This window comes from Pinus tabuliformis, chromosome X, assembly GCF_031772625.1.
Source record: "Pinus tabuliformis cultivar Carrire ecotype Pingquan chromosome X, CPIR1, whole genome shotgun sequence".
NCBI lineage: Eukaryota > Viridiplantae > Streptophyta > Pinopsida > Pinales > Pinaceae > Pinus > Pinus tabuliformis.
The window spans coordinates 164,401,514-164,421,999 of NC_142308.1; the positions used below are offsets into that span (position 1 = coordinate 164,401,514).

General features: G+C 39.3%; 2 protein-coding genes across 2 annotated transcripts in view; both read right to left on the reverse strand.

Moving 5' to 3' along the window:
* Positions 1 to 278: 278 nt before the first annotated feature.
* LOC149138970 (Vacuolar sorting protein 39) overlaps positions 279 to 20,486 on the reverse strand; it is a 286,222-nt gene continuing 266,014 nt past the window's right edge. Inside the window, exons 13-14 of the mRNA XM_089446209.1 lie at positions 1,116 to 1,286; positions 279 to 916 (exon numbers count right to left, since the gene is read on the reverse strand). Coding sequence (XP_089302335.1) covers positions 800 to 916; positions 1,116 to 1,286 — 288 coding nt within the window. The 3' untranslated portion in view covers positions 279 to 799. The remainder of the gene's footprint in view (positions 917 to 1,115; positions 1,287 to 20,486) is intronic.
* LOC149138971 (uncharacterized) lies at positions 1,335 to 20,014 on the reverse strand. The gene is made up of 4 exons (XM_089448360.1): positions 19,510 to 20,014; positions 19,261 to 19,402; positions 18,870 to 19,137; positions 1,335 to 1,511 (listed from the first exon to the last, which is right to left on the reverse strand). The coding sequence occupies exons 1-4, from the start codon at positions 20,012 to 20,014 to the stop codon at positions 1,335 to 1,337; spliced, it is 1,092 nt and encodes a 363-aa protein (XP_089304486.1).

The window sequence follows — 20,486 nt, forward strand, 5'->3', positions numbered from 1 at the left end:
AAAGATAATGTGAACTCCCTTGTCGAAGTTTAAACTTTAGTTTGTGAAATCAAATATCCTGAAATGTTGAGGTTCTAAAAATAATAAAAAATCTCAAGTACTTATTTGAACAAGATTGATCGAGTTCAATAGGAAAATTTAAGTTACATGAAATTACATAGCAACCCAGAAAGAATTAGCATCGCAATGTTCAGTGCTCGAGGAAATATGATACATAAAGAACATTTGACAATGAAATTAATACAATAGACGGTTCTCTTACATATAATACACTGATATTAACTTTGGATACTGAAATAATGAATTAACGAAAAGTCAGTATGTCAATGTCTTTGAACTTACGTCAGTGTCATATCAGTCTCATTACATATTTGCGGCGATCTACACCAAAACACATATTTTCCAAGAGCTCAAAAGGAAAAGAGAGCTTGATTATGGGTGGCATATGCCATAGAATACATTCAACGTGCATCTCGAAGCACGTAAAATTATTTGTACACGTTTGCACTAATGTGCATGGAACATTCAATATGTTTAAATCATAAGAAACCTCGGACATTTATGCGGGGGGCCTGGGCCTCACTACATCAAGTGCGAACCAAAATTTTTCATACGTTTAATGCTTAGCTCCTTTTGATGTTTTCGATAAATCTGTTATAAATTAAATCTCATACAATTGAACTCTAGCCAAAAAAACACCTGCTGTGACAGATTAGCATGAGCATATGTGACCCCAAAGAACTTATCCATTGTCCGGACAATCTGTTGAACTGTTATTTTACCCGGATGAACTATTTCTTCAAATTCCAGAATTGTTTTCATTCATTCTAACAAGCCAACTTGGCTTGAACATGGCATTCTTCTCGAAATCACGGCCAGTGACAGGGCAAATGTGCTCTCCATAACGCTTGAAACACTATCACCCAAACAGCAGGATCAACAGAAAAGAAGAGCAAAATTGAACACAAAAGGACACGCCAAAAACTGACATCAAAACAAAAAAAGACACGCAAAAAGCACAGTAAAATGAGACGAAACTTAGCCGATTTACAAACTGCAAGGACATACTCTTATTTATTCTGAGAAAGGAAGAGAAAAAAGTTCAATGAAGGCACCTTATAACAGACCACTGAATCATTTGGATACATTGCAAATAACTTGGTACCAAGACGAGAGTGGCAACAGTCACAGAGGCTCTCATCATTGATTTGCACTTGTCTTGATCGCTCCTCAAACCTTGACAGCCTTGCATCCAAATTAACAGCTCGGCAAAGGCAGTGCACAATCTGCAAGAAATGTGAAAGGAAATCAGTCCACTTTTTCGGTTAAACATATTATGGCATCTTCCATATCAAGCAATTGACGTTGAGACGTATGATTCCACATTCAAATGAAAGTGTTCCAATATTCAAAAACTGATAGTAATCTCTGAAGTTAAAATCACAGTAATCAAAGGCAGATGCGCTCTGGAAAGCACAAATTTCTCCTATTGTATTGTTTACTTGTGTATGCTGGTAGACATGATTTGATCTATGTTTGCATGAAACGTCTAGGAACCCGATGTTTCGTGCCGTACCAGTACCCGAAATGCCGCCAAAATGCAACTGAAAGCCCCGAGTGGCATTCCCTGATTTGAAAATGCCACCGAAACTCTGCCTAAATGTTTTGGTGGTGTTTCGATCAAAAACTGCCCCATTTCAGCCCAAATTTGCCCTTTTTTCGGTGACTTTTTGCTTCTTAGGGCTCACTCAAGCACCCAAGAAGGTTGTGGGGCTCTTCTATGGCCATTATTATTATTATTTTGTTTTTAATCACTAAATTTTATCTCTAATCACTCCACAAATTAATTTATCTTTAATCAATCCACGCTCTAGTTCTGTTAAAAATCTGCTAAAAAAGAACCTTGCTCTATTTTTGCTAGTGAAGATGAGGACGAGGGTTATAAGATATGTAATTACACTTGTCATTAGCTCCTGTTTTATTTCTTTTTCAGCACATATAGGCATGTATAAAAACTGATTTTGGATGTAAAGTCTCTTGTATAAAGGCCAGTTTTTGAATCTTGGACGTACAGTCTCATCTATAAAGGATAATTTTGGATTTGAATCATGTAATCATCTATGAGAGTTAATATAGACACAGTTTTCCTTCTAAAATGTCATTTATGTGTCACATTATTATTTTTTTCTTGCAAGATAATGCATTATTAACTTATTTGCAAAAAAAATTACACACACATATATATGATGTTTTGCTGTGTTTATTTCCATTCAGACTTCTTCAGCGAATTTGAGTTTCCTCTTAGTAGACTGTTTTGTTATATCAAATTTCAATATGGAAAAGCTTGTTTTTTTAAGATTTCTGTGGTTGGGATTGTCCACTGATATAGGAAGATCCACTGATTTAGGTATTATAGTCGACATTTCGGAACCACCAGTCAGGTCCATTTTCAAGAGTCAACAAAATGTGAAAAGCATGAAGGGTTATAAATATTGAGAAGAATGAAGGATGCTCCATTCAAAAGCTTGGTTTTGATTTTGGCATTATCCTTATTCCACCCATCCAGATGGCCCCCTCTAGGTTCATTTCCTTCTGCCATTATAGAATAAAAGTCTCTTTTGTCTGCTTGAGCCATGAAAGCCAATGGGGCTTATTACTAAAAGCCTAGGTATATATTAAAGTATGTCACAGGTTTCGCCGGACCCGAACCTTGAGGTTCAAAATTCGACAAACCTCAAAAAATTTCATTAAGTTTGTTCAGATTGGTTGATTCAGTTTAACCGTGTGCACCCCCCAACACACATTTTGATCACAAAATTGCTGTCAAAACTAGTTAATATTGTTTGTCCATCGTGTCAGTTTCGATGATGAAAAGTATCAAAATTGCCGTCAAAACTAGTGAAAAGTATCAATAACCCTCAGTGAACAGGTTTGCACAAACCAATTTGGGTTATGGGCCAAGTCACATGCAAGTTAAGGATCTGCATTACAGGTTACGGTTACAGATTCGGGTTACGTGTCCAAATCACATGTGAGTTACAAATTTGTGTTACAAGTTACGGTTCTAAAATCTCACATATAAATTTATAATATATAATTATAAATTAACAAATCTTGTGTGTGTGTGTATATTGGGTTTATCCTAGTGGTTGGGAGGAAGGAATGGAATGCTCCCACCCAAGTTCAATTCCCGCAAGTGACAAGACATATGTTGATAGTGTACGTATATTCCTCATATAGAATATACATTGTTGCATCTGTGAAATATATATATATATATATATATATAATGAAACCAGACTCGTCCCCCTGGCCCATCGTGTCCCGAATCAGGCAAATCGGACAAGATTCGGTTGGATTCGTGTCCTTCTGATCATGTCCCGATTCTGGGACACGAATCTCGAAATTTGGACCTCTGCGCAGTGTTAAAAGGCCGATTTGGCCATTCTAATTTCACATTCACCTTTTTTGTTTGTTGTGGGTGTGTGAGAGCAAAGAGCAAAGGATGTGTGAGTATTTTCAAGGAGATTCAAGCAACAAGTAAGTGCATTTTCTTTCTATTTCGCTTGCATTTTTATTACAACAGTTTGCATGTGCATTTCTTTTACAAATTTGTGCATTTTTTGTTTTTTTGTTTTTACAGCATTCATGGCTCAATCAAAGGCAATAGGGAAGGGGAAAAGGAAGGGGAAGAATGTCCCCATTGGAGATGGCCCTCCTGTCTCAATTTCATCAGGATCTGCTGCAAGTGTTCCCTCTTTTGCAAGTGGGGTTGCAACAACTTCAAATATTGAGGGAAGAAATCCTCCTCAAGATAACAAATATCTCTTGTGGAAAAATGTCACAAGAGAGCAAGGGCCAAGTAGCAAGGTGAAGGGAGGAGGCAATGTGAGTTGGAAATGCAGCGATTGCAACGCTAATTTCACGAGCACATATTACCAATGTTCCACCAAGACTCCAGTGTGGGGAGACGCGGGTGCGGGGAGACGCACAGGGGGGACGTGTGGGAGTACCCTCAAATTTTAGGGAAATTTCGGGGGTGCGGGGAGTCGTCGAGGTGTATATACTATATATATATATATGTAAAATTCAAGTTCATATTCATTGTTCACTATTCAATAATGAAAGCATAAAAATATTAAATAGACAATTGAAATTTGAATCATTGATCGATCCTCATCATTCATTTTGATACATACATCATTCATATGACATACTCAAGTGACAAGTCTCATTATTGAATTAGTTATTATTCATACATACCATGAGATTCAGAAAACAAAAATAAAAATCAATAATAAAATATTCAAATACATTGATCGATATCATTCACCATTCAATGGTTCATCATTCTACAATCTACATTGATTTAAAAACTAAATTCATCATTCATCATTCTAGAATCTAAATTGAAAGCAAAACATACTAGTATATTTTCAAAGTTTGAACACTAAATCTATATAACTCAAAGTTTCAAAGTTCAAACTCAAAAATAGTTAAGAGTGAAATGGAAATGACTTTGGGTTGAAATGAAATGAGCTTTTAACTTTAAGATTTAGGATTTTAAGTTTTAGTTATTTAGTTTTAATTTTAATTTTTTTTTAGACTTTTAAGTTTTAGTTATTTAGTTTAAAAAAAAAAATTAATGGTTTTGATTTTTGAATTTTTTAGTCTTATTAGACAAATTTAAAGGGGGACGCCCAGGCGCACCCTTTTTGGGGAGTCTAGACTCCCACACTGAAGGGGGACGCCCAGAAGCACCCTTTTTGGGGAGTCTAGACTCCCACACTGGGGAAACGCACCCCCTTGCGTCTCCCCCAGACTCCCCAAAAAGGGTGCGTGGGGAAACGCACCCCCAAGAGACTCCCCGTCCCGGGTGCGTGGGGTGCGAGGGGTGCGCGCACCCGACCCTGGGGGACGCGTCCCCGTGGAACACTGCATATTACTGTGTGAAAGCTCATTTGTTGGCTTTACCAAGTTCTGGAATTGCAGCATGTAAAAAGGTGCCTTTACCAAAGAAGAAAGAAATGGAAAGAGAGGCCAATGTTGGTATGGAAAATGTGGCTACAAAATTTAAAAAAAAAACAAGAATGATGACCCCCTTCCATTCTTGAGGAAAAGTAGCGCCAAATTCCCATTTGAGAGTTCTATTGGGGGACAAGTAGCAAAAAGAAAGGTAATTGCACTTGGTCCAACGGACAAGATTTTTTAGAAAGAGAAACGGAAAAAGCTTGATCTCACCATTACATTTTTTTCTATCAAACTTCATATCCTTTAATGTTGCATGCTCACCTCTATTTATTGAGATGTGCCAAGCTCTAATTCAAGGGGCTCCATCAAGTTATGTGCCTCCTGGGTCAGAGAAGTTTAGAACCACATTGTTGACGAAGATAAAAGAAGAGGTGGTAAACATGCTTGAGCCTATTAAAACAACATGGCCAACATCTGGGGTTAGCATTGTTTTTGATAGATGGACAGATCTAGCACGACACCCACTCATCAACTTCATGGTGTATTCCTTGAACGGTCTAGTTTTCTTGAAAACAATGGTTGCACTTGGACAATACAAGGATGCACAATATATGGGTGAGTTGTTTATTAAAGTTATTAAAGATGTAGGTGTTGATTCTTGTGTGCAAATCATTACTGATAATGCACATGTTTGCAAGGCTACTGGCATGATCATGGAAGCTAAACATCCACAAGTGTTTTGGACACCTTGCATTGTCCATTCATTAAACTTAGCACTTAAATCTATTGCTTCTGATGTGCTTTGGATTGGAAGCATTATTAAGGATGCACTGCATATCCGCAACTTTGTACAAAATCATACAAATGCCCTCACTGTCTACAAGGAGTACACCAATCTATCATTGTTGAAGATTGCGGATCTAAGTTGCACGAAACGAGAAAACAGGTACGAGTTTCCGAAACAGGCACGGGTACGAAACGTGACCCCTCAAATTTTGGAAACAAGGAAACACAATATATATATATATATGGAAATTTAAGAAATATGTGCAATCATAAAAGCATATATGATACATTCTAATTTATTACATTACGATTAAATTGTCAATTGTCAATGTATAAACTACAAGTCTCTAAATTTACATCACATTTACTCATGAATGATCACATAATGAAAATAGCAATATCCAAAATCAGCCACGAGAAATTTCTAATTTCTTGTCTCGTGCTTGATTGGGAGTCTCCTCCTACATAGTCGAATGACCTTAGTGCTCTTGATTAAATACAAGTTCCATGCCCTAGTACCCTACGTGCTCTTGATTATTGGGAGTCTCCCTTGCATAGAGGGCTTGGTTCTCTTGATTAAATACAAGTTCCCTACCCTAGTACATGACAAAATCCAATGGAAACATTGCAATCCCCCCAATCCTCAAATCCTGAAAAACAGATAAGTCTGCTAGATTTTGAGTGAGATCTAAAATTCTACTTTCTCCATATGAAGTCAAATGAGGGTGAAACCACTCTCAAACATCCTGAGTCATTTCATGGTAATGTTAAAAATTCAAGTAAAAGGATAAAAATGAAAAATAAAAGAGAATGTCACTTTTACTTTAAGAATTTAACATTACCATGAACTGCATATCAACACTAGGGCCATAGGCTACCCCACTAAAAAAATCCTCTTTTTTATAACTTGAGAGACATCCAGAAGCATCCAAAAGATATTTTAGTCACCCAATAAAAAATTAGAAGCGAAAAATAAAAAAAAATACAAGAAAAAGTCAAGTTAGAAGAGGAAACTCCGTCATACGACCTGGAAACTCGTTTTCGGCCGTACTGGCCACATTTCCTCCTCGAGAAACGAGCTAGTACAACCAGAAACAAGTTTCCAAGCCGTACAGTACGAGTTTCCTCGTTTCTGTTTCGTTTCCGGCCAGAAACAAACCATTTCCTGCAACTTAGTTGCGGATACACGATTTGCCTCTTCATTCATCATGTTGAAGAGGTTGAGGGAGGTCAAGACCGCTCTTGGGGCCATGGTTATTTCAGAGTTTTAGATGATGCTTGGTGGGAGAGGGTAGATCTACTTATTCAGATCATGGAACCTATCATTTCTTTGCTTCGATATGAAAATACAGACCAACCCATCCCAGGAGAGGTTTATGAGGGATGGGATTCCATGATTGAGTCTGTGAGGAGCATTATTTTACAGAGCGAGTGCCCCGAGTATGAGACATCATCAGAGGCCTTCTTCACCACCATACAGGATATTCTTGTCAGTAGATGGGAAAAGAATTGCACACCTTTACATTGTTTGGCTCACTCATTGAACCTAAAATACTACAACCATGAGTGGTTGAATGGTGGACCTTCCCACAGATTCCCTCCTCACATGGATGGTGAAATCTCACAAGGGAGGATAGATGCATTCAGGCGGATTTTTCAGGATAGAGCATCCCTTGATGAGGTGGAGGAGGACTTTGCAGAGTTTTCCACTGGCACTAGTCGATTTGTGGGATATGATGTGATTAGAGATAGTGGGGCTAAAAATCCCTATTCTTAGTGGGGAACTCATGGGGCAACAAGCCCTTGTCTACATCAGTTAGCCATGAGGCTCCTCTCTCAAGTGACTCCATCCTCTTGTTGCGAGAGGAATTGGAGCACATATGGGAATTTGTATAGTGTCAAGAAGAGCAGTCTTGAGTAGTCCAGGGAAAAAACAATGGTGTATGTGCACACCAACCTTCATCTTATTTACAGGCAAAGCGATGAGTGGTTGAAGGGAAAGACAAATATGTGGGATGTCTTTTCTAATGATATGGGTCTGGACAACAGTGTTGAGTTGGCATTGGCCAACTTGGATCTCAATGATCTAGTGCTAGAGCCTGTCACGTTTGATGATGGTGATACTGTAGAGGGGTCATCCTCCACACCAGCAGATGCAGAGATGACTTTGGATACAAGGGAGGAGGATGCAGCAAAGGAGAACAGTGGTGACCATGATGATGAGTACAATGATGCTGATTTTGATGATGAGGATTGATAACTCATAAGCTACCCACTGCCTTGAGGCTTGTACTTGTTTTGTATTTGTTAGTTCTATTTGCCATTGCCATTACACTACCTATGTAACACATTTTGATTTTGATGACTTAATGAGAAAACTACACTATCTTACTATTTTGTCATTCTCCTATTGGATCATTGAATATGTATTATGATTTATCATTTATGTCCTAAGAAATCGGATTCGTTCAAAACCCTTGACGAATCGCGAATCGGTCGAATCGGACACGATTCTATGCGGATTCGTGTCAGGATTGCAGGGCACATCGTGTCCTATTGTGGCACGTCGTGTCCAATAACGTGCCCGAATTTCCAAATCGTGTCTCGACTTTTTATGACGAGTCCTGGTTTTGCGATTCGTTTTGAGGGTTTGCGATTCGTTTTGAGGGTTCGGAACACCTGCTAGGTTAAAAAGGGGTGTCCCTCTCAGCTCATTCAGTCATTCTGCAAGGTGGTTGGCAAAGGAATGCTTTGTTGCAGCGAGGAGCGGACCACCCAACGTCCACAGTCCGCCCAACGTCCAGTTTAAACTTCAGGTAAGTAGGCACAGCCGCACAGGCATCATTAAAATCACCGGTTGAAAAGATAGCATAAGTTTCTATTAGAATAAAACCTCCGGTTACAACCTTCAATCGCCACCATGAAAGCGCACGTTTTGTCATGCTTCTATATAGATGAGTCGATGCTAAATTTAGTTTCTAAAGTTTTAGTATTTGTAATCATTTTGTAAATAAAAAATCCGTGTTCAACATTTAGACCCCTCATTCATATCCAGTTGATACGATTTGCAAAAATTAAAAACCCGTGTGGTTGTAAACAGTCATAATGCTTTGTTGCAGTGAGGAGCGGACCGCAAACATTTTTATGACTGTTTGAGCGGACAATAATTTAACTTTGTTGTGATTATCTTTAAGTTTAGGTAAATAGTTTCGTAATATATTTAGACTTTTCAAAGTTAAATTATAGATTGAGATACATGAAACTGAAGAGTGTTCATTCATGTTGTAATTTTACAGTTAATGGTAGTAATAGTATTATCTCAGGCTTCAACATTGTCTGTATATAGAGCTTATCTCACAGTATATCGATCTACCTCGGTATATATACATGTTTGTGTGTCAGTGTATCGATCTATATCGATCTACAGCAGTTTGTTCATTTTTTTTTACAGGTTGAGGTAACATGGCTCAATCAAAGGCAGCAAGGAAGGGCAAGAATGTCATGGGTAGAGATGCTCTTCCTCCCCCAATATCATCAGAGTCTGCTGCAAGTAATGTTGAGGGAAGAGGACTTCAAGACAATGAAAAATATCCATTGTGGAAATATGTCACAAGAGAGGATGGGCCAAACAACAAGGGAAAGGGAGGAGGCAATGTGCAATGGAAATGCAACTTTTGTAACATTTCTTTCAAAAGCACATATTACCGTGTGAAATCACATTTGTTGGCTATACCTGGTTGTGGGATTGGATCTTGTAAAGTTATTACTTCACAAAAGATAAAAGAATTGGAAAAGGAGGCCAATGTTGGTATGGAACATGTGGCACTGGCTTCAAAATCAAAAGCACCCAAGGGCAAGAATGAAGACCCCCTTCCATTTTTGAGGAAAGCCACCACCAAATTTCCATTTGAGAGTTCTACTTCTACTGGGGGACAAGCATTAAAAAGAAGATCACTTGGTCCAATGGACAGGATTTTCCAAAAAGAGAGACGGGAAGAGCTTGATCTCACCATTGCCTTCTTCTTCTATCAAAACTTCATATCATTTAATGTTGCACGTTCACCTTTATTTGTTGAGATGTGCCGAGCTCTAACTCAAGGGGCTCCAACAGGGTATGTGCCTCCTGGGTCAGAGAAGCTGAGAACCACATTGTTGACGAAGGCAAAAAAAGAGGTGCAAAAAATGCTCGAGCCTATTATGGCATCATGGCCAACATCTGGGGTTAGCATTGTTTCTGATGGATGGACAGATCCAGCACGACACCCAATCATCAACTTCATGGTGTCTTCCTTGAATGGTCCAGTTTTCCTGAAAGCAGTGGATACACTTGGCGAATACAAGGATGCACAATTTATGGGTGAGTTATTTATTAGAGTTGTTGAAGAGGTAGGTGTTGATTCTTGTGTGCAAATCATTACAGATAATGCACCTGTTTGCAAGGCGGCTGGCATGATTGTGGAAGCTAAATATCCACAAGTGTTTTGGACACCTTGCATTGTCCATTCATTGAACTTAGCACTGAAATCCATTGCTTCTGATGTGCTTTGGATTGGAAGCATTATTGAGGATGCAAGACATATCCGTAACTTTGTGCAAAATCATACAAATGCCCTCACTATCTACAAGGAGTACAACAATCTATCATTGTTGAAGATTGCTGATACACAGTTTGCATCTTCATTCATGATGTTGAAGAGGTTGAGGGAGGTCAAGACTGCTCTTGGGTCCATGGTTATTTCTGAGTTTTGGTCTTTTTGGAGAAAGACAGATCAGGCAGCCTCTAAAAGAGTGAAGGACACGGTACTAGATGATGCTTGGTGGGAGAGGGTAGATCTAATTATTCGGATCATGGACCCTATCATCTCTTTGCTTCGAGTTGCAGATACAGACAAACCCATCCTAGGAGAGGTTTATGAGGGATGGGATTCCATGATTGAGTCTGTGAGGAGCATTATTCTACAGAGTGAGTGCCCCCAGTATGAGACATCACCAGAGGCCTTCTGCGATACCATACATGATATTCTTGTCCGCAGATGGGACAAGAATTGTACACCTTTACATTGTTTGGCTCACTCATTGAACCCCAAATACTACAGCCATGAGTGGCTGAATGGTGGACCTTCCCGCAGATTCCCTCCTCACATGGATGGTGAAATCTCACAGGGGAGGAAAGAGGCATTGAAGCGGATTTATCAGGATAGTGCATTGCTTGCTGAGGTGGAAGATGCCTTTGCAGAGTTTTCCACTGGCACTGGTCGATTTGGAGGTTATGATGTGATTAGAGACAGGGGGCTTAAGAAGCCCTACTCTTGGTGGGCAAATCATGGGGCAACAAGCCCTCCTCTTCAGCAGTTAGCCATGAGGCTCCTCTCTCAGGTGACTTCATCGTCTTGTTGCGAGAGGAATTGGAGCACATATGGGAATTTGCATACTGTGAAGAAGAGCAGGCTTGAGCAGTCCAGGGCAGAGACAATGGTGTATGTGCACACCAACCTTCGTCTTATTTACAGGCAGAGGGAAGAGTGGTTGAGGGGAAAGACAAAGATGTGGGATGTCTTTCCTAATGATATGGGTCTGGACACCACTGTTGAGTTGGCATTGGCCAACATGGATCTCGGTGATCCAATGCTAGACCCTATTAGTTTTGATGACTTAGAGGGGTCAACCTCCATACCAGCAGATGCAGAGGCGACTATGGATACAAGGGAGGAGGAGGATGCAGAGGAGAGCAGTGGGGACCATGATGATGGGGACAGTGATGCTGATTCTGATGCTGATTGATGCCTTGAGGCTTGTATACCTATAGTTGTTTTATATTTTCTATTTCTATTTGCCATTGGCATTGCACCAACACTACCTATGTAACAGATTTTGATTTGATGACTTAATGAGAAAACTACAGTTGTCAGTGTGTTTATCTTACTATCTTGTAGTTGTAAGTTGTCTTTCAGTTATGAATTATGAATCATGATTTAAATTTTTAATAGATTTATCATTTATGTGACCAGTACCACTGACATTTATTTGAATTTTGTATGTACTATGCATGCTAATAGCTATAGATGAAGATCTATGTTTGAAATCAATAAATTTGTATCATTAATTAAAATTTGTGTAAGAAATATGCTAATATCTAATTTTTAATATATATATATATATATATATATATATATATATACTTTTAAATATATATTATATATATAAATATTTTTAATAAAATAATATATAACGTGTCCTAATGTGTCCTGTTCCGGGGGTCAGCGTGTCCCGAATCCGACACCACGAATCCCGAATCCTACGTGTCCCGAATCCCCGTGTCAGGTGACTTAGTTTATGTCACAATTGTATTTGTATACATAATGTTACTTTGTAAAACTTACATCTAGATGAAGATCTATGTTTGAATCAATGAATTTGTATCATGAATGAGAATGAGTAAGAAATATCTAATTTTTAATATATATATAACGTATTTAAACGTGTCATGTTCCGTGGGGTTAACGTGTCTGTGTTTGACACTCGAATCCCTGTGTCCTTCGTGTCCCGTGTCCCTGTGTCAGGTGACTTATATATATATATATATATATATATATAAAAATATATATTAATTATAAATAGATATAAACTATAAATTAATATATAATTAATAATTATAAATATTTTTATATAGTTTGAGAATTTGAAATATGTAAATGGACGAATTTAATGGCAAACCTCATCACCAAATTCGAATTCGAATTGAACATCATTGTTGTCGAACTCGAACTCGAACTCAATCCTGAACCATGTGACATTATCAAATTGTTAAACTGTAGCGGAAGGTAAATGCGGTTGACCTGAAAATTGTGATCCTATAATACATGCCCAAGGTTGTGTACCGATGCTTGGACTTGGCCTTATTAGCCCAAATTTAGAACTAAGCTCTTTCTTGGCCGTTGACAAGGTAAAAATACTTAAAAAAATCCAAATTTAAGTCAACTATGTATATGCGAAGAATTTCAATTAGGTTTCTTGAGTCTCCTCTATGCTTCAATGTAACACTACAAAGAGTAGCATAGACCTGTAAAATTGCAAAATGTGACCAAGATATTAACAGAAACATAGTTCACTATTAGCACTCTAGGGAGAGTTGTAGAAGAATTGTGTTGTTAGATAAAAGACATTGAAGTCATGTTACCAGGTGCATCTTCCCAGGGGCCACTCCTACCTCGGAATTGCACTCCGAACAAAAGAAAAGAGGGAGCATGTGGCACTCCGTAAGATGTTGGAGCAAGAAGTGTGCTTACCAAACACTCTCTAGGTGCTTCTCGGATGCTCCATAGGTGCTTCCTAGACACATTGAACCTTTCGATGCATGATATTGTTAAGCATAAATATTATGGATGGATTAATGCATTGTACAAGAAAGGGAAGAAACTCATCAAATTTGTCATTAGACATACAAGGCTCAATTACTTTCTTATGGCACTCAAGGTTCCAACTACTTAAGATTGCAAAGAATAGATTTGCTAGCTATTTCCTCACCTTTAGGTGCCTATTGAGGGTGACATGGCTTATTTTGTAAGCAAAACTATTTGGCCACGTTGACAGCAATGTTATTGAAATTGGACTGAAACCAGTGGAACTGGCTAGTACGACCATTTTGGGGATCAAATTGGTTTTTACCGAATTAGCCAATTCCATACAATTTGACCAAAGACATTCCAAATGTAATTTTATTTTTTAAAAACAAAAAGATTTGAGTGGGGCGGCCTAATATTCAAGCCTATCTTTCATTTTCATCCTTTTACTTCAATTTTTAACATTACCATGGAATCACTAAGGATGTTTTCGGGTGGTTTTGACCTCATTGGATTTCATATGGAGAAAGTAAAATTTTAGATCTCACTCAAAATCCAATAGACTTAACAATTTTTTAGGATTTTTTCAGGATTGGGGGGATTGCAATGTTTCCAGTGGATATTGTCATGTACGAGGGTATGGAACTAGTATTTAATCAAGAGCACCAAGCCCTATATGCACCTTGACGTTAGTGGCATTGATTATTTCAAACTCCTCTATCAGGACCCTACTAAAAATGTACTCATCATTCAAGCAAAATCTTCACTTGACATGCTACGTTTTTTCTATCATATTTAATGTTTAGACAGTGATATTGATAATAAAGATCCCAATTTAGGCAATGATTTTGATGATATGTAGCTATGTGTTATAGCATGATTTGTTTTAGATGCTAGAGGCCATCTAGAGCATGTTTGTTGATGTATTTTCGGTTCAAAGATGGATTGCACTAGATGTTATTTTGGTTATGTGCACCCGTAGATGCTCTATATAGATGATAACTTTTGCTTATGATTGTATAAATGGTTTGGATTCATATGGATGCACTAATCAATGAATGAATTGAATTAATTTACAATGAGTAATGAAGCTCAATAAATAATACAAATGTATTTACAGAAATAGAAACAACAAGTTTCTACTAAAAAATAGAAACAAGAAGTTTCTTCTAAAAAACTGCTAATAAGATCATAGACGATTTTATCCGAATGAGCATTAAACACTAAAATAGCATTATTCTAATACCCTCCCTTAATGCTCAATCTATTTACAACACCTATAGACCCTCTGAATTTTACAAACTTATCAGGACCAAGGGGCTTGGTGAAGATGTCTGCTAGCTGCTTCGTTGTGGGAACATATAGCGACTGAACAGATCCGTCTTCAACAAGATGTCGAATGTAGTGACAATGGGTTTCCACATGCTTTGTTCGTTCATGGAAGACTGGATTCTTGGCAAGTTTGAGCACTCCCTGATTATCACAGAACAAGGGAGTAGGACCTGCCTGGGAAACATGCATATCCACAAGCATACATCGAAGCCAAACTGCCTCACAAGATGCCTTAACAGCTCTCCGATACTCTGCTTCTGTCGAGGAGAGAGCCATTGCCTGCTGCTTCTTACTAGTCTAGGTGACAGCACCAAATCCCAAACTAAACACATACCCAGCTGTAGATTTACGGTCATCAACCGAACCGACCTAGTCAGAATCTGTGTAACCACTGAGTATAGGTTCTGAACTCTGAGTGTACAGAAGTCCATAATCAGGAGTGCCATGCACATAATGTAGCACATGCTTCGCTGCTATCCAATGATCAGCCTTAGGAGCTGACATGAAGTGTGAAATGTAGCTCACTGCAAAACTGATATCAGGTCTGGTGGTAGTAAGGTAGATGAGGCTGCCCACTAATTGCCTGAATAAAGTTTCATCCACAAGTGGTGAAGATGACTGAGCTGAAAGTTTGAGCCCTAGTTCCATAGGAGTCGTGGTCGGTTTGCCATCCTGCATTCTGAACTTGTCCACAAGATTTCTGGCATACTTGGACTGAGAGAGAAAGATGTTGTTCTCAGTCTGCCAGACTTCAACCCCCAAACAGTAATAAAGAAGTCCCAAATCTGTCATATCAAAAGTGCTGCACAAATCCTGTTTGATCCCATGGATCAAATGTGCTGAATTGCCAATAATGATAAGGTCATCCACATAGACAACCACAAAAAGAATATCATCACTAGTATGCTTGATATACAGGTTTGCATCAGATGGACTCCACTGAAAGCCATGATCTGTTAGGTACTGATCAATTTTCATGTACCAAGCTCGAGGAGCTTGTTTCAGACCATAAAGTGCTTTGACTAATCTACAAACTTTCTATTCTTGATCGGCAACCTTGAATCCTGGAGGCTGTGCCATGTAGACTTCTTCCTATAAATCACCATTCAGAAAAGCACTCTTTACATCCATCTGATGGACTTTCCAACTGAACTGAGCTGCTAAGGCAAGGACGAGCCGTATGGTACTCATCTTGGTTGTAGGAGCAAAGGTCTCCTCATAGTCTATGCCTTCCTTCTGTGAGAACCCTCGAGCAACAAGGCGAGCCTTATACTTGTCTAGGGTTCCGTCAGCTTTGTATTTCACTTTATACACCCATTTGCAGCTAATGGGCTTCTTCCTTGTAGGAAGATCAGAAAGGGTCCAAGTGTGATTCTTCTGAAGACTCTGGAATTCAGCTTCCATAGCCTATTCCCACTCAGGTATACCCTTAGCCTCTGAATAGCTTTGAGGCTCAAAAACACTATGTAGGTTAGCCATAAGAGCAAAATTGACTGTAGGTTGTTGTTTGCTCTTATTTCTGGAAGTTCTACCTTCAAGAAGCTCATTATCCCGGAGATCACCAATAGTTTTAGCCCACCATTTAGGCCGGAGAGTAGAAGAACCAATATCAGGAGTAGGTAGAGGAGGCTTAGGAACAACAGGCGCAACAAGAAGAGGATTATTTTCCGGAGGAAGCTCAGGTAGTGCATCATCAAATACTAATGCTACATCATCCCTCCCATCAGGTGGACCTAACGGAAGAAGAACACTATGAGACTGATCCTCAGAGCACTGCTCAGAAAGGAGGAGACTAAAAGAACCCTCTGTCTTCATCAAATACTATGTCCCTACTGAAGCTAAGACGACCAGTGTTTATATCTATCAGCCTATAGGCCTTGTGGTGATCATTGTACCCTGTCATCATGAGTTTCTGGCTTTTGGAATCCAACTTAGAGCGCTTAGCAGCTGGAATCCAAACATATGCAACCGAGCCAAACACTTTGAGGTGACTGATCTTAGGCTTACGGCCAAACCAAACCTCTTCTGGAGTCTTCCCCTTAATAGCCTAAGTAGGTGATTGGTTAAGAAGATAGACAACAGTAAACATTGCTTCAGCCCAAAATTTGTTCAAAACACTCCTATGTTGTAACATGGAACGAGCCATTTCAACAACGTACGGTTGCGACGTTTGACAACACTGTTCTGCTGAGGAGTGTAGGGTGTGGTTAACTAGCGTTTGATGCCATGGGTATCACAGAAGTTGGAGAAAGTAGAAGAACAAAATTCCCCCCCATTATCTATCCTAAGAGTTATGATATTACAGCCAGACTCTTTTTCAACTAAGGACTTAAACTTCTGAAAAATACTAAATACATCAGATTTATTTTTTAGAAAATACACCCACATCTTTCTACTGAAATCATCTACAATAAGCAAGAAATATTTGCAACTAGTAACTGAAGATGTATTCATAGGACCACAAATATCAGCATGAATTCACTGGAGTACCTTAGATGCGCGCCAAGATTCTCCATCCTTGACTGAAGACCGATGTTGCTTGCCAGTTTGACAGGTGTCGCACACTCCCAACTGCTGAGTCTGAATATCAAGTAACCCTGACACAAGTCTCTCCCGAGATAGCTGAGAAAGATACTGAATTTTTAGATGCCCATATCTCTGATGCCACAGAGTGTTGAAAGGAGAGACATGAGCTGCTAGAGCCACTTCTGGAGAATCACTAGTGTTAAGAAGCCTGTATAGACCATGATCCTCTAGGCCAACAACAACCACAAGACGAGTTTCCCTGTTAATAATGGAACACTTGTGCGCACTGAACACTACATCAAGCTGAGGAGAGTTCCTCATAATCTGGCTGACAGACAACAGATTAATTTCCATACCAAGAACATAGTACACATTCAGGAAGATGAGTGTGCGCCCACCAGACTGGATCTGAACTGTACCTCTGCCAACTACTGTGTACTCCTCACCACCATCGAATACCACGAAATCACTAAACGATGAGAAGTCAATAAACTAGTCACGCCTGTGAGAGAAATGACGTGATGCACCAGAGTCAATGTGCCAGGCAGAAGCCGGGACATGATCTGAGGACCTCTGAGCCATAAAGGCATAAAAGGCAAATTCCGTCTGCTCTGAATGTTCTGCAACATTCACTGTCTGATGAGACCCTCGCTACTTCTTCTGTTCAGAAGCAATTCTCTGTCGCTAATCTTTCTTCATGTGGTTGAACTTGTGACAGTAATTACACTGCACATTTTTCTTCCTAGCCGGACTAGAAGGCTGAGAAGAACCTTTCTGCTAAAAGGACTGAGAGGATTGATATTTGGTAGCAAAAGCATTTTCTGAGGAGGCTGATGAAGCACCACTACCAAACTACTGTTTCCAACGATCTTGTTGCATGAATTTGGTGCATAACTCTGGAGGCAATGTTGAGTGTTTCTATGAAGTGCTCATAAGGTTTTGGTAGACTTTTCAGAGTGATGACTACCATATCTTCTTCCTCCATGGTTTGACCAATGGCTTCGAGCTAATCTCGAATGTCTTTAATTGTGTTAAGATGTTCCTGTAAAGACATATGTTCGTCTATCATGATGGAGAACAACTGATTCTTTAGAAAGAAAGCTCTGCTCTTGTCGAATATTTCATGCAATTCCTTCAAATGTTGCCAGATTTCAGCCGCTGTCTTGCCGGAAGGAATTTGTGGTAACTGATCATCAATCACAGAGAGTTTGAGAAGCATAACAGCCTCTCCATTTCGATCATCAAACTTATCTTGATTGACACCAGCTGTACTAGGACAGAGCTCTTTGACCAAAACGAGTTGGTCAAGACCAATGTTGTTAAAAGCGCGAGCGGGATTAAATCGGCGCCGGGAATAAAGCGGAAAAAATCGGCAAAAGCGGGAAAAAAGCGGAAAAAAGCGGGAAAAAAACGTTTGGCACAAAAATATTCATTTTTTTCATTTTTTTTTCAATTTTTTTAATATCTAAACCATCTACAACATAAAATAAATACATTGACACATAAATATGATAAAAAAACTAATATATAAGATGTTTAATATCATTTCTAGCGCTAAAATCACACATAACATTGAATCATGTCCTGAATAGTAAGTCCTGAGTCCCAACTCAGCCTCAAAATATCAACAAAAAATATGGGAATGTATCTCATCATGTCATAATGACATAATGTCATATACAATAAAATGAAAGTCTAATCCTATTGATTTCCTCTGCCCCTCTTGTGAGAAAATGGCACAGCTTTCTCTTTCCCTCTAGATGTAGACGCTGGTGCCTGTGCTGGTGGAAATGGCAGTGGAGTCTGACGTGCTCTAGAATCTGAAGAACTAGTAGTAGTAGCTACAGGAGGCTGAGGTAGACGGAGACCACGTCCTCTACTGGTGGTAGTGGTAGCCCGGGTAGGCGGTGTCACCTCCTCCTCCTGCTCCTCCTCCTCCACCTGCTCCTCCTCCTGCTCCTGCTCCTGCTCCTCCTCCTCCTCCTCCTCCCCCTCATCCTGCACTAACCAATCATCAGTGGGATCCATGAGAGGCCTCTCGGTCTCAACCCTCCATTCAGCAGTGGTGTCAATCCCATCCAATGAGATGGCTTCCATATCAGGTGTCCTCTCTAGTTGCCTCACCCACAATCGAAGATTGTAGTAGACATAGACCATGTCATTAAGTCTATGGGACTCCAACCTGTACAAAGTTCATGAAATAATAATTAATAATTAATATTATAAAAAAAATATTGTTTAAAACTTTAATGAATTCAAAAATTTATTTGGAAATTTGCAATATTTTAAATGTTTAAGTGTTAACCTATTGCGCTTCTTGTTGTGTATTTTTTCAAATACACTCCAATTGCGCTCACATCCTGAGGAGCTGCATGTTTGGCTGAGGATGCGTACGGCAAGCTTTTGCAAAAGGGGTACTCTGCCACCATACATCTTCCACCATGCGTCTACAACAAAATTACAAATAAAATTTTAAATAAACATAAGAAAAAAATGGAATTTGAAGAGACAATGAAATTTGAAACAAAGTTACAAAGTACAAACTAAAAAATACCTGGCATTTTAATCGTCCTATCAGTGACAGCCATCTCAAAGCCAAATGTGCCACCTGACATCTTATATGTCTCAATTTGTCTAGAGATCTCTATACGTTGTTCTGGAGATCTCACCATCTTCTGGACACAGGTTAATAATCCTTCCACGACCTCAGCATCAAAATCAAACCCACATGCATAAGAAAATGCAGGGTTCAGGAAAAGCCCAGCAGCATGAATGGGACGATGGAGTGTGTTGTTCCATCGCTCATCAATCACTTCCCATAGAAGGAGTTGTTTCTGAAACCCATCATCTCCCTTATCATCATAGTAGGACCGAATGGCTTCTTTGGCCCTGTCCATGGCTTCATACAAATAGCCCATTGCGGGCTTCTCACCATCAACCAACCGAAGAACCTTTACCAAAGGTTCAGTAACGGCGCACACCTCCTGCACTCCCGCCCAGAAGTCTTCCTGGTATGAAACTAGTCTGCATACCGCCTCTCCTTCTGGTTTACGGCTCATTGACGAAGCACGCCACTCCTCTGAAAGAAACATTCTCTTCAAATCCCACATAGAATTCAAAAGGGATTGAAGAGATATGAAACTCGTCGCAAACCGTGTAATGGCGGGGCGCACCAACTCTTTGTTGTTGGTGAATCTTCTCATCAAGCTAAGCACAGATGTATGATTATATATAAATTTTGTGATGCTTTTTGATGAGTCAACAATATCTTTGACAAAGGGAATTTTCCCTATGTCCTCTAACATCAAATCAATACAATGGGCAGCACAAGGTGTCCAAAATAAAGTAGGATGCCTGTCCATAAGCATTCTACCAGCAGCAACATAATTTGCAGCATTGTCCGTTATGACTTGGACAACATTTTCTGCACCCACCTCCAAAATAAACACATCCAGCAAATCACATAAAGTTCTTGCATCTTTGATTTGATGAGTTGCATCAATAGATTTGATAAACATAGTCCCCTTGGGA

Bases quoted from the DNA above. Each gene is read 5' to 3' on its own strand.
- LOC149138971 (XM_089448360.1), bottom strand. From the start codon at position 20,014: ATGAGCCGTAAACCAGAAGGAGAGGCGGTATGCAGACTAGTTTCATAC. The intron at 19,138-19,260 runs GTTAACACTTAA...AACTTTGTACAG, and splicing joins CACAACAAGAAGCGCAATAG to GTTGGAGTCCCATAGACTTA. The intron at 1,512-18,869 runs GTGACACCGCCT...CATGTCTACCAG, and splicing joins AGGAGGAGCAGGAGGAGGAG to CATACACAAGTAAACAATAC.